This window comes from Saccostrea cucullata, unplaced genomic scaffold (genome assembly GCF_032062105.1).
Source record: "Saccostrea cucullata isolate Sc308-1 unplaced genomic scaffold, CSIRO_AGI_Scuc_v1 ctg80, whole genome shotgun sequence".
Taxonomy (NCBI): Eukaryota; Metazoa; Mollusca; class Bivalvia; order Ostreida; family Ostreidae; genus Saccostrea; species Saccostrea cuccullata.
The window spans coordinates 66,353-81,645 of NW_026933907.1; the positions used below are offsets into that span (position 1 = coordinate 66,353).

Sequence of the window (15,293 nt, forward strand, 5' to 3'; positions counted from 1 at the left end):
ATTTGATACAATTCATGTTAATTTTGAAATCTTAAAATTATTAAATAACTACTGTTGCTTCTTAATTTGTATACAATTGAGACAAACAGAATGTTTTTAAAATCTTAAAATATATAGTGATGGGTGTCTGTCTGTCCTCCACCTCCCACATAGTCCGTGTTAAGCTATGGGCAACTTGGAATAAGTGTCAGATGAAAAGTTAAACAGAAAGTGCAAAATAACGCTTTGTAATAAAGAATCTGGGAAAGTATCATTAAATTTTATTCAGTGGTTTAGGATATGTTGCAGATAAGAGATGAATATCCCTCAATATTATAGAAAGAATGGCAGTGTCCATGTTTTGTTATGATAAACCAAGAATTGTGTCCATTCAGAAGTCAAATAGGAGATCACAATGGCACAATGTAACAAAGAATCTATGAAAGTCTTTATAAATTTCAATCGGTGGTATAGGAGGATAACAAATGGCTTCCCCAAGGCATAACGGTCAAACAGACAGTAGGAAGGACATCCCCATCACTATAATATATCTCTTGGCTTTTCAAGGTATAAGAAGTGAGGGGTGTAATAATAAACAAAGGTAAGTCAACTCAGATTTTTTTTCAGTCAATTATTAAAGTTAAAAACCTGAAAGGTTTCTGTGAAGATTCTATTGGTTTTCCCCCAAAGATGGCCTCAGGGAACAGTACTTTTGAAAAGTGTAAATTCAACTATTTTAACATTTATGAATTCTGGAACATTTAAGAGGTTCTTCCCCTTTGCTATCCCCCTATTATTAATGATCTAGTAAAAAATGAAAAGAAAAAAAAGAATTTTAACAGCATAGTCCATTTCATTACAGATCACCTTGAAGGTCCTCTGCAATCATTTTATTGGTGTAATTCTGCATTAAGTATAAATAATATGTACAGAAATACTTTCAAACATCTTTCAGAAAAGAATTAATCACTTCCTCAGTCATCAAAACAGTTCTTTAATATACAGCAAACTCTGGTAGAAGTCTGTGATTAACCTCAGAACAACGTAATCTCGCTGTGGTGTCACTCTCATCAGAAGATGATAAGTGGGAGGTAGAAACACTCCATATTTTACAATGCCAGCACCTGATATGTACAAATCAAAGCATGCTTCAAAAATATCTCAGATTAATAAGAATCTGATTATAAATGCTGCCTGTCTTTTTTAGTAAATAAGAAGCTGTCTTACCAGCTGAGATTTGGCAGGCTCTCAGACAAGGTTTTACAGAGGATGTAAATTCTAACAGGGATTTCTGCACTGTGATCACAGACTCTAAACAGGTAGAGCTAAACAAAAAATAACAGCTATGCATTGAATTTATAAACAACAATTTCCTACGATGATTTGCTTGAATTCTCACATTTTTTTGATGTTACAACACCTACCCATCTTGTTTGCTGTCCTCTGCCAGCCAGTCCCAGAGAGTTTGGAAATCCTTGTCTTTATCAGTAGGAGAGGTAATCTCTAGCGGAAGAGGAATAAAGAGGTCTTCTATAGCTACGGCAGTGTCTGTCAACCGGCAACGGAATGTCTGGTCTCTGTCTACAAACTCACACCTATAATGGGATGGTGATAAGAAAGATATGTACAGGTATATACACTTGTATGTAAAATTACAAACTTTCGGAGAGAGATCAATTTATGATGTCTTCACTATTATGCAATATACAGTCAAACCTTGTTATCTTGAACTAGAAGGGACTGAGAAAAAAACTTCCAGATAACAGAGGATTTGAGATATCCAGGATAAAATACTTAAGGAATAAGTAGTTAGGACTTCAAAATGACTGACATATCCATGGTATTCAAGATAATCCATGTTCGAGATACCAAAGTTCAACTGTATGAAAATACTAATGGCGAGCACATGAAACCTGAGACAATAAACACAGCAAAATTCACCTTGTGACTATCTTTGTTGACAAAGGAACTATGGCTTTTGATGTAAAGTTTAAATCAAATTCATATTCCACTACTAAGAAAATGATTTTTAAAAAATATATATCTTTAAAAACTTTGAGGATATCCGATCCTCAGCAAGGAAGAATAACTCCAAAAATTAATATCTAAATTGAAATGCATCAAAATTAAGCTTGAAAATGAAATTTTTTCATGCAACAATTTTCATTTTATTCATCTTTATAAGATTCAAGGTTTTTGGAAGTCTTAGAAAAGTCTTATAAAAGTTGACATTTGTACCCTATAAAAGGAAAACAAATAAATACCGTTTTAGGGAAATAAGATTTTCTTGAATCTAGCCTTAGATACCAATGTGTATTAGCATGATATGAAATAAGAAGTGTTTTGTGGTGCCTTGCAATGATAGCAAAAGCCTTTTACACTATGTATTATAGAATACATGTCGGAAACAGAAGACAAAAAATACCAAATAAGTATAAAAATCATGACAATTTCTCTGAATGCCTATTGTTTTTAACCAAAAATATATTTGCTGATCAATTTGCAATTAGAAAATGCATTGCTGATATTCCAATTCGCCTTTTCTACAAAAATATTGGAAATTTGACAATTTTCCGTATATAATATGATCAACTTTAATCTTTAACTTTAAAGAAACACAGCAAAATTCACCTTGTGACTATCTTTGTTGACAAAGGAACTATAGGAGTGATATCAAGATCAAATTCATATTCCACTGTAAGAAAATAAAAAATAATCAATTAAGTTAATGATATCAATCTTTGTAGATATTTTACTTTTTACTATTTTTTTCCTTTATACTAGACTATTAATATGTAACTAGCTGCTTTACCTTGTTTAGTCATTCTTGGAAATCTTACTTCTGTAAGAAAAAAAAGTGAAAAATACAAAAATATATACAAATATAGGTACATTGATCAATTAATCTTGTTTCAACAATAAAATTTACTGATATATACTTGATGGAAATGAAAAACAATTCATATTTTTAAACATTTCAAATGGAGCATAACCTTGAATCCAGATATATACATGTGAATACATATTGATAGAACTTAATAGGAGTTTAATACACAAATTCTTTAAGACTTTTACTATAGGACAAATCAAATGCATGTTTTATGAAAAATTCCATTACAGTGACTACTCTTAATTTAACAGACCCTCAAATGGGGGGGGGGGGGGAGCAACAACAATAGCAGGAATTCTCTACCATCTTTCAATATCTGATATTGACTGATGAAGTGGTCCATAGACAGACAATAGTTTTTTTTATATTAATATACCTAGCTCTTTTCTGGGATTCCTCAAATTCAGATTAATTTATTTACTACTCTCTTTGACTGATTTTACAGCAGAAAATGGTTTGTGTAAATCTTATACTGTAGTTCTTAAAATAAACCTTTTAAAGGGTGATAGCTGGAATCATCTTCATAGTATATACACATTGCCAGGACTTCTGCAGGTCCTTCAATCTAAAAAATAAAAACCAATATTCAAATCTTCATGATAATACACACCAATTTAATTGGAAGTAGCTGCATTTAACTTCTTTAAAGTGAGTAATTTTTAGCATTGCATACCAGTGATATTCTGTGGACAGTTTTCAATACAGTTTTGTTCTTCCTTAGAGTATTGTAGTAAGCCTTAAGATCACCTGAAATAGGTCAAAGTTTAGGATTTCAAAAAAAAAAAAAAATCAATTTTATTGAAATGATCATTTTACATAACTTTTATTTTAAAACAGGAGCATATCAGTACTAAACATTAACATATTATATTGCCTTTTTAAAAATTTTTATCTTGGAAAAGTCCAGAACATTCAAACTCCAAGAGCAATGACTTTACTAAAAGTGGACCATTTGACACAAAACTCAAACTTATATTAACTCCCATGATTTGTAGTTACATACAATTTTTATCCAGCGAGTTATAAAATTTTATCCCAGGGCCTACAACTACAAATCATGGGAGATTCTTTTTATCCCATGATTTATACATCTCTATCAATGTTTCACACTTTTTTTAAATAAGACTCTGCTTCATCTTACTGCATCATTCTAACATAAAACCCATTGTGAAGTCACAACTGTGGGATATAAAAAAAATATCCAATGAGTCATATCCAAGAGAAAAAGGGGTAAATATGGGATAAAATTAAATATAAACCCTCTGATTTAAATACTTAATTGAAAACTTAAAGAACTAGTTGCTTTATTCATTGACAATTAATTGTTCATACAGAGCAATTAGTTCTCATATTAATAAGGAAATGACCAAAAAATAGGTACTTACAATTACTTTCATTATCTGAATCTTTATCATCAGTATCTGGAAAAGTTTCTGGTTGAACCTTTAATCTGCAAACATATTCAAATGTTTCATAATCAGCTTTTCTTTTGTTTTAAAATTTCCAACAAGACAATTTATCAGTTAGATAAATCCTGTTTCATATAGCCAATGCTGCCATACCTATAAACCCCCAAAAATATTTATTGTAAATCTTATATCTTTTAATAGTAGTTAAATTACTTACTTTTCTAAATGGAAAATAGACTTATCAAGCTCTTTAACATAGCTGTGACCCCTGGCCTTGTTATTTGGAAGTAAATTAGAAATGGCTTCATGATGAAAAAACTGAGAGTCTGTGGTAGGTTGTATAATCATGCATATCTGAAAACATATTTTTGTAAAGTACATTTTTCAAGCTTGAAAGACATTTTTTTATCCAACTACTTAAAAATTATCAGAATACCTGGAGATGTCATTTCATTTTGTTTAAAAATAAACAAAGAAAATTGGTCTAATGCTCAATTCCACTTGCCTTTTCATCTGTACATGAGGTGATCAACATATAATAAAATCTGGCTTTATCTTTTACATCAGTGTCCTTGTAGTGAGTCATCATATAAAACAGCAAGTCGCCTATGTCTTAAATATTTAAGATCTGTATTAGTGACCTATGTCTTAAAAATTAAATATCTGTATTAGTGACCTAATAAAGTCTTAAACATTCAAGATCTGTACATGTATTAGTGACCTATGTCTTAAACATTTAAGATTTGTATAACTGAAATGTTCACTTCTTCATAAACATCATATGGCTTACAGTGTTTTCAAAGGTCAAAACTATGCATGCTTAAAAAGGTACAGATGCAAAAGATTAAGAAAGACTTATTTTTATATTCAATAGTATATGTACATTACAGACATTTTTAATATCCTGAAAGAGTATATGAACATGTTACCTAGTAAGCATAAGGGATTTTCTTACATCTAAGTCTGGAGCAAAACTCTGCCTACTACACCTGAAACGGACTAGGGTAAAGTGCGTTACCCTAGTTTACGCTTCAAATATCCATGAATAAATATCAGTAAATTTTAATAAAAACCCCTACTTTGTTTAGTACCATTTTGTTTTGCAGCATCAGTTTTCCTTGCTCAGAAAAAAACAGCATTCAGCTCTGCGTAATTCAAAACTCACGAAGTTTTGCCATTGATTAGGGTAAAGCTTAAAAAGAACCAACTGTACACAGAACAAATGCAATATACATTTAATAAAGTTAAGAAAGGATTTCTGGAAAATATCTAAAAATTTCTGCTTCCACAAAGAAAACATATATACCGATTTTTTTAAAACAGTTTGCATACACAAAAGTATCCAATGTTGAATAGTATATATGTTATTATTTTCTGTTTCATAATTACATAGTGTTCAAATGTAATTATAATATTCTCCAGGGCGTAGCTAGGCGTACACAAAAACTTTCTAAAGTTCAACGTTGGTACCCTGCATAGAAAACATCAAAGCAAAATTAATCGGTTCACGTACATGTATCTCGATTAAAAAAGTTGAATAAACCTGCTGAGTACATGGATATAAATAAATTATTAAGCGCCGTTTTTCCTACTCATTTTTTATTATATTATGTTCAAGATATACAGAGGATTATAAACTAACTGCAAAAAGTAGTACCTTGCCATTGCAGTCGGTTGAGAGTGTGTTGAGTCTCATGCTCAATGTAAAAGGTGAAGATAACGAACAGTGATCTATCACTGAAAACTACAAACAATATAAATCTGTGGACAGGGTATCTGGAAATTGCAAAATGTGTAAATACAAAATAGGATCCTTTAGGTCCTGTAACAAGGCAAAAGACATTTAACACTTACTTTACCCTAGTCACCAAAAGAGCTCAGAATATCTTTACCCTAGTCAAAAATTTACTTTACCCTAATCATGCTCAAATTTAATACCCGCAATCTGACTTTAATTAGCTCATTTCATGCCTACTTTTCGCAAAAGCTGTTCTCTTCTGAATGAAATATTTCAATTTTAACAACAAAATTTATAATGTAAGCCTGTATAACACTGAAACTTAGTGCAGAATAATCGAAGCGTATTTGCCTATCGAGAGAGAGAGTGACTACACAGTGCAATTACTTACTATAAGCCAGAGAGAGTAATTACTTACCAACATACAAGTCCCTGGTTCCATGACAAACCAAGATATTCTGACAGACTGAAAGTATAGCAATTCCTAATCTCCAACTTCCTTCATCAACACTCAGAGAATTTTCTGCTAAATATGTCAGGAACCGGACAGTGCCCTACAACACACAATGTACTGCATGATAATCACTATAAAAGAACAAAGATTATTGTTCATTTGTGTCGGAAAGTTATACATGAATGCATATTGTAAAATCGCATATTTTTGTGGGATCAAATTTGCAAAGGTTTGAGGAAAAAACATTGGTTTGTGGGGATTTAATTTCATGGTTAGAAAATGTTTAGTAGTAATGCATATGAAATTATACCTTTACGGTGGTCATTAATTTTAGGGTCTCCTCATACCTCGAAAACAACAAAAATTAAACCCAAACAAAAATTAAGTGATTTCACAGAAATAGACATTAAGTAATAGGGGTTATGACATCACATAGACACATGACAGTGAATCATTAGAAGGTTCAAGTTATTTTTACCTGTGGTGGGATTTCTGGTTGCAGTGATGCCCTCTTCAGAACCTGGAGGTAGAAATAGCAGTACTGAGCTGCCTGCTGTTGTGGAGTACTAATCACCTGATGATGCAGGAGACGAAGGATTTCCAAGTAGACAGGGCTAGGAAAAATAAACTATGTAGAACCAATAGTGTGCTTTAAATAAAACTTTGAATCAAGATCCTGGCACAAACTTAGTTCAATTAACTGACTGATTCAAAGTTTAAATTCATTAAAGCAAAAAATAATTAATATGTATAATTATTAGTACACTGTAGCAAGTTTATATGGAAATCTTTACAATAATATACAACACAAAGTGTTCAACATTTCTTAACCAACAAATTAGATGTGACAACAGTAAAACAAGAGGCCCATGGGCCACATCGCTCACCTGAGCACTAAGGGTAGGAAAAAGTAGAAAATGGTTTTTTATTGTAAAGTTTAAATCCAAAAGTAGTCCCATGACCAATCATGGATTTGCTATTTTTTAGAAAATAATTTTTAAAGAATTTTCCTATATATATCTTTGAAAACTTTGGTCGGCCATTTTGGCCCCGCCTTACCCCCGGGGGTCATGATTTGAACAAACTTGAATCCACACTACCTGAGCATGCTTCCATATATATATATGATGAATTATGGCTTTGTCATTCTTGAGATGAAGATTTTTAAAGAATTTTCCAATAAATTTCTATGTAAAACTTTGGTCGGCCATTTTGGCCCTGCCCTACCCCCGGGGGGTCATGATTTGAACAATCTTGAATCTGCACTACCTGAGCATGCTTCCATATAAATATGATCAATTATGGCTTTGTCATACTTAAGAAGAAGATTTTTAAAGAAATTTCTTATATATTTCTATGTAAAACTTTGGTCGGCTATTTTGGCCCCGTCCTATCCCCGGGGGGTCATGATTTGAACAAACTTAAAACTGCACTACCTGAGCATGCTTCCATATATATATATGATGAATTTTGGCTTTGTCATTCTTGAGAAGAAGATTTTTAAAGAATTTTCCTATATATTTCTATATAAAGCTTTGGTCGGCCATTTTGGCCCCGCCCTACACCCAAATTTGAACAAATTTGAATCTACACTACCTGAGCATGCTTCCATGTAAATATGATCAATTATGGCTGTGTCATGCTTGAGAAGAAGATTTTTAAAGAATTTTCCTATATATCCCTATGTAAAACTTTGGTCGGCCATTTTGGCCCCGCCCTACCCCCGGGGGTCATGATTTGAACAAACTTGAATCTACACTACCTGAGGATGTTTCTCCATAAGTTTCATCTTTCCTGGCACAGTGGTTCTTTAGAAGAAGATTTTTAAATTATGCCACCAAATTTTCATTTATTCCCAATTATCTCCCCTTGAATGAGGGCGTGGCCCTTTATTTGAACAAACTTGAATACCCTTCACCCAAGGATACTTTGTGGCAAGTTTGGTTGAAATTGGCCCAGCGGTTCTTAAGAAGAAGTCGAAAATGTGAAAAGTTTACAGACAGACAGACGGACAGACAGACGGACGGACAGACGGACGCCGGACAAAATGTGATCAGAAAAGCTCACTTGAGCTTTCAGCTCAGGTGAGTTAATTACTTTAATACTCATAACCTCTGATTCCTTACCTGTCAGGGGTCATCTCCCTTAGACTCTCTATGAAATCCAGAGCCAGAGGAATGAAGAATGGAAATCCTGATATCAAACCTCTCAAAAACCTGCAAATACCAAAGTCTACACATACATAACTGTTTTATTATTTAAGCAATAAATATATTCTATGATGCAAACTACCCTAAATTAAGAAAGAAATTTAATATTCTTTAATATCATTTCAAACTTCAGCTGAAATACAAAATCTAGTTTTATAAATTTCCAAGGTAAGTGTAAATCTGAAATTTCTATGTACATAGAAATGACCTGTTTATATCTTGAGAGAAAGACTTGCTACAGTGACGTCGATACATAGAAAACAAAGCTCGGAACAGAGCTCTGGCCGCTCGCTGACTTCCTGTATGCCACACCATCTTATGTAGATATCCTACGCCAGCTAGCAGCATGGCAGCAGCCTGGCCTACAAACAAATACATTTAGCAACCTTTGTAATGTAACAAAACAATCATTATACAATTAAAGTATATCATTGAGGGAGTCAGCAAGATTCCAGTTCCCCAAAAGCAAGTCTATTTCCCGAGGCGCTTGCGCTGAGGGAAATAGGCTTGCTCGAGGGGAGCTGGAATCTTGCTGACTCCCTCAATGATATACTTTAACTGTTTTATTACTGGTACACCGATACAAAAATTAAACATTTTCAAAGCCAGTAACTGCAATTCTTATTCAAACAGTGCAATTATAAAGGAAGTGAAAATAAAGGAAATATTAATTACTTAGATTGTAAATAAAATAAATAAATTCAATAAAATCAATTAGATACAAAATACTTGTATCTACAAGAAACTTTTTTTGTTTTATAAACAATTTCCACGGTTACAAAGTTACGTGATCTGTGGATAGCTCTCAGTGCACATTAGTTTACAAGGATGACGTCACAATAACAAGTTACATTTTCCCATATAAATTAGGCCCTGCCTCCTTATAACAGCTGCATTATGAATATTCATGATTTTTTGGAACACATCGGTACTTTTCATACGATTAAAAGAAATTGCTAGGTGTTCCGAATAGGTGTGTATCAGTTCATCAAACTGACACACCTTTCTGCAGGGAATCAGTCTTTTTGTGGTGATTTTCAGGAAATCAGCAAAATATATTGATTTATTCTTATATAGTGAAAAATCAGTAGAGGTATAATAATTTCATTTAACTATTATGTACCAAGTTTATCAACAATACTGTATTTGTTTTTCAAGAGAATATCCACTGTAAGTACATGTACATCTGAACTGATTAATATGTCCTTATTACTTTATTTATTTCATCTCAGCTAAACTGAGGAATTGGTTTCCTTCACCTATGTAACTCCAACTATTGAAACTACAGGCCCAGGGGCCACAGCACTCACCTGAGCACATCGGCTAGGAAAACGCACATATCAGATCAGAACTGAAAGTTTACTTGGGGGGAGGGGGGGGGGTCATGATTTGAACAAACTAGAATCTACACTACCTGAGGATGATTACATTTAAATAGAAAAATATCACTAAGGCCACATAAAATTAATCTTTAGATTCTCATCCTAATTTGCTAAAAAATTGCGGCGGGTGGGCGGATTTTATTTTTTATTTTTTATAATTGTTAAAATGTATAAGTATCAATGAAACATGGACTCTTCGTACACATTTTTTTTCATTATGTTATTGCCAATATGAACAGATTTTCTTTTCATATTTCAAATATTTAAAGAAAATTCTTGCTTTAAAAAAAAAATAAAAATTCATAGTTAATTAACAAATTATCAAGTACACATATACGGCACACCACTAATGTGTATGCATGACTTTTCATTGGCCTTTCCCCAAATACCTTTTAGTTTTACCATCAAATCCTTCTGTTTTGTGTAAAATATTATAGATTTCCACCTTCCTCAAAATTTTGATTGTTCTTGAGACTTGACATAATTTCGACATTAAAATAGGTCATATTTGCAAAATCCATGAAATATTCTAATGAAAAACCTAGGTCTGAACAGTTTTAAGAGTTAACATTTCCTTAGCACTTAACATTCTCAAAAGTCTGCCAACGATGTTTTTTTTTCTTCAAAGTAAAATCACACACAGCTGGAGATCGTTAAAACTTGATCAGGTGTCATTTTCCTCGTGTATTTTAGTTAGTTAAAATCTCATTAAAAATTGCTCATGCCAGTGGTGGTTACAGTATCTAGACGTGTTTATGCTATTTATTCTTCTCTGTCTTCTCTATACTGACAAATTATCTCTTCCTTCAATATTTAAACTGCTTTTATTGCTGATTTTTCTCCACTCTTCACATGGCTCTTTTGCTATAAATAGCAACACACAACTTTTAATACAGACGGGAGATAACTCTTAAACTTTGACCTAAATTCTTGCTGAATAAAAATACATGAAAATTCTTTTATTAACACCCAAAAATTAAAATGGACATTTTTGAGAAGATTAATTCTATCTGGCCTAATCATGGCTTTGAATTACTTGAAAAAAAGATTTTAAAAGGTTTTCCTATATATCCCTATGTAAAACTTTGGTCGGCCATTTTGGCCCCACCCTAGCCCCGGAGGTCATGATTTGAACAAATTTGAATCTACACTACCTGAGGATAATTTCACCTGAGTTTCATCTTTCCTGTCTCAATGGTTCTTGAGAAGATGATTAAAGATTTTTCCTATACAGTCAATTCTCAAATTATCGCCATTCGATTCATCGCCATTTTCGCAATACCGCCATGATTTCCCAAGAACGTTTTTCCTGATAAAAAGCATATTTTTTTTACAAACGTCCATTTTAAGTGTTTTCTCGATATACCGCCATATGTGCGCAGTGAAGCGCGTCTAATTGGTTGACGCTATCCATGTGGTAAAGCATGCAAAGTCAGACAATGTATATGCAATTAAATAATTAAAGAAGAATTAAATAAACAATAATTTAACATGAAGTGTAATAATAATTTTGTTTTCTGTTTAATAAAAATCATTTAGTTATGGCTTCGCCACGAAAGCGGTCGTTATTAAATTACGCCGATAACGATATTATTCTGATGGTCTCTGATTTAATCAATGCAAAAATGCACATTTTATTTTAGCGAAATTGTAAATAAAAAATTACCTAAATTATTTTCAAATTTATAAATATAATATTTTTATGTATATGTGATAATAAGAATAGAAACGCTAAATGGTATTTCTAGGAACGGTAACTCTACTTCCTATTTCCTAAAAGTTGGGAAATTCAATTCATCGCCAAATTCGTTATACCGCCATGATTTCTAAATTCAATTCATCGCCAAATTCGTTATACCGCCATGATTTCTAAATTACAAAAGTTGGCAGTTTATCGAGAATTAACTGTATATTCCTATGTAAAACTTTGGTCGGCCATTTTGGCCCCACCCTAGCCCTGGGGGTCATGATTTGAATAAACTTGAATCTACACTACCTGAGGATGATTCCACATGAGTTTCATCCTTCCTGGCCCAGTGGTTCTTGAGAAAAAGATTTTTAAAAAATGCCATTAATTTTATGCAAAAATCAAATCTCCATTCACTGACTTGCTGCCTAGTCATTTTAAACTTACCATTGTCCTCTTTGATCAGGGAAGGAAAACAGAAATTAAGAAGCCCTAGTTTGGCCAGTTGACAGTCAATAGGATCAAACACACTGGGGAAGAAGACCAGCTGCTGATTGTCTTGGATTCCTACACACTCCTCAGAATTCTCTAGGGATACCTGCAGGAAATGTAATGTGTTAGCAATCTATAGAAATTAGATTTTTGGGGTATTGGGTATTGATAAATTTCTTTAATCTAACCCAAATCTAAGAGTTTTGTTTTATGATGATTTCTTAATGATTTTAACAAAATTAACTAATTTCATTAAAGTATGCAAGAGATTTTGAATGATCTAAATAAATCTCAGTAAAATTTATAGAAAGCATGAGTCAATCAAATGAAAAATATGAATATGTAACTACAACTTGATGTTTTGAGAAAAAGTACCAGGTAAATTATTTTGACTGGTTTTTATTTACGTGTGATAAGGACTCTATCCAGTGACAGTAGAATAACCGCTGGGCCGGGGTCAGGGAGGGATGATTCAGTCCCGCCAGTATTCTATTCTGTAACTGCTTTTCTTCTATATCAGTGAGGACTTCCTTCTCAAACTCACTCTACAATAGGTTCAAACATTTTTTTAATGGTGTTAATAATGTTTATTACCATCTTTGGATGACAAATTAAATATCTTTTCAATATCTTATTGATACATTCTTTTTTTTTTATTTTACCATCTCCTCCTTCAATCTTAAAAAGACATCAATTTTGAAAAATTAATTTTCCTTAAGTCTACTTCATTAAAAAAAAGGTTACAGAAAAATTTTATATCCCCACCTGTATGAACACAACCAGGTGTAACAATGCTGTATCAAATGTGGACATGTAGTGAAGCATCATGGGTTTAAAAATCTGAAAATTCAAAAACAAATTGCTCAGTACTCTATATCATGTATAATGATAAATTAAAGTTAAACTTTAATGCATAGATCACCTCTGAATACAACTCACTGTAGCAGATATTTCATGGTAGTTCTGTACGATGTTGACCAGATCCAGCACTGTGTGCCAGAGTCCTCCCTGGGTAAATAGTGAGACATTGTCCATTATCTGGGACACAATCTGTCTGGACTCGGCTGGATCAAGAGGGACAACTCTGTCCACATCCTACATAAAAAACAACATTTATCATATTAAATTATCAGAATATCTTCACAAAAAAAAAGAAAAATTAAACAAAATTGTACAGGGGAGAGAAATGCTAATATCAATCTATATTTTCCTTTTTTTTTATTCTAGAATGCAAGAAAACTTAACTTAGATTAGCTATTATATTAAGCTCATAATCATTTCTATAAGTATGAAAATAAATGAAATTTATTTTAACTCACACTGCTTTTGGTGCCAATAACATTGGTAGAGCTGCAAAAGAAAATCAGAGAGTAATGATCAAGAGTTTACAAAATATGTACATACTTAGCAAGTAAGGAGCAATACTGTTTCTAAAAGTTCTACTGGATGTAAAACATCTGAAAAGACAAAACTAAAATGAACTATATAAAACAACTTAAAGTTACTTTAAATTGTTTAGTTCATTGTAGTTTTAGTACCATATCAATTCTAATCTGTATTACTAATTTATTACTATTTAAACGTCAAAACTACTAATTTTTTTTTTAACTACCTTGAAGGTCATACCTGAAGCCATGTTGCAGCATCTGAGTAACAAGCATGACATAATCCTCATACACACTAGTCCTTTCCTGTCTCATCAGCTTTATCAGTGAATCTTTTTCCTTCCACAATAGCCCCTGTCACAATACACTGTCACTCTGAGTATTATCATACAAATAAGGAAGACTTTATGTGGAAATCAGTATTTTAAGTGTATCATGAAAGATTTTCACAGTTATCACAATATTTTAACAATATTCATAATTTATAATTAGTTAGTTAATCTAACAGTAAACAGATAAGATATTTAATATCAAAACGATGATGTAAAAATAGGCATGAATGTGTTCTGCTGAGAGAATGCAGTTTCTTTACTGGTCTGCTGTCTTCCAGCTGTATCAGACACTGGCAAGCAGTGGATCGTAGTGGTCGGCTTTCTGTAACATTGACACCATTCGATATGGTAGCTAACAGGGTCTGCACTGTAGACTGACATACCTCAGTATCCTGTAAATTACAATGATCATGTTCAAGTTATACCTAATAGCATCTCTCAAAGAAATGCAATAAAGTAAAAATCGACACGTAAACTTTTATTGCAACCTACCAACAAAATACTGTTTGAATAAATCATACCAGTTGGTCATACAAAATCAGAATGGTTGTCAGAAGAGTAAGGATCTGGCTGCTCACACTGATTTCTCTTCCTCGCTTTGTCAGCTGATGACAAACATCCAACAGGGATTGCACAATCTGGTCAACACTGAAGATATTTTGTAATAAATAAATTACTTTCTAAATCATTGAAGCATACATTTAATCATTGATTTTCTTCAATATTTCTCATTGGAAACCCATGGTCAGTCTTACTTCTCTTGAAGTAAGACCGACCGTGGGTTTCAGACGATGGAGGCCCTGTGGTTGAAGAAATGTACGTGACTGTCATGTGTTCAATGCTATATGGTTTTTCGCTTACTTTGAAGTATGAACACCTGAATGCTGACTGAATTCTTCTATCAACAACAACAATTCCAATTTAATCTTCTCGTCGACAGATTCGTTGTATAAAAGCTATAAAGAGGAAAGTTATACGTGTTTAAAACTGCTCTTCCCAATAGCAGACGATTTTTTTTCTCTCTACATATCGATGTATTTCAAACATGTTTCAGGAACGGAAGAGAAAAAAAATCATTTCAATAAAAGCAATATAACAACACATACCTTGATTAAATCAAATATAAAATAACTGTCAGTGAAGATTTTATCGTAGGCACCAGAAGATATACATTTTCTACTTCTTGTCAGCGTTTCCTCCCACAGAACCGACATTTTGAAAACATGTTAATTCGTACTAAGAATAAGTCGCGTTCGTGTCAAACAAAGGCTCATAGCACCATAAAGCTCACCTACGTCCACGTTTAATTCCATAATTTTCAGGATTTTTTCTTAT

At 32.7% G+C, this 15,293-nt stretch overlaps 1 protein-coding gene across 1 annotated transcript; it reads right to left on the reverse strand.

Moving 5' to 3' along the window:
• Window positions 1-825: 825 nt before the first annotated feature.
• Window positions 826-15,293, reverse strand: LOC134239581 (AP-5 complex subunit beta-1-like). The gene is made up of 24 exons (XM_062721748.1): window positions 15,065-15,293; window positions 14,820-14,914; window positions 14,480-14,606; window positions 14,219-14,350; window positions 13,868-13,980; window positions 13,561-13,591; window positions 13,181-13,336; window positions 13,007-13,081; window positions 12,649-12,786; window positions 12,197-12,347; window positions 8,889-9,042; window positions 8,597-8,686; window positions 6,949-7,084; window positions 6,435-6,570; window positions 4,784-4,890; window positions 4,496-4,632; window positions 4,255-4,319; window positions 3,543-3,616; window positions 3,362-3,434; window positions 2,792-2,821; window positions 2,611-2,674; window positions 1,404-1,574; window positions 1,207-1,304; window positions 826-1,103 (listed from the first exon to the last, which is right to left on the reverse strand). Exons 1-24 carry the CDS (start codon window positions 15,170-15,172, stop codon window positions 961-963), a joined length of 2,604 nt encoding a protein of 867 aa, XP_062577732.1. The 5' UTR covers window positions 15,173-15,293; the 3' UTR covers window positions 826-960.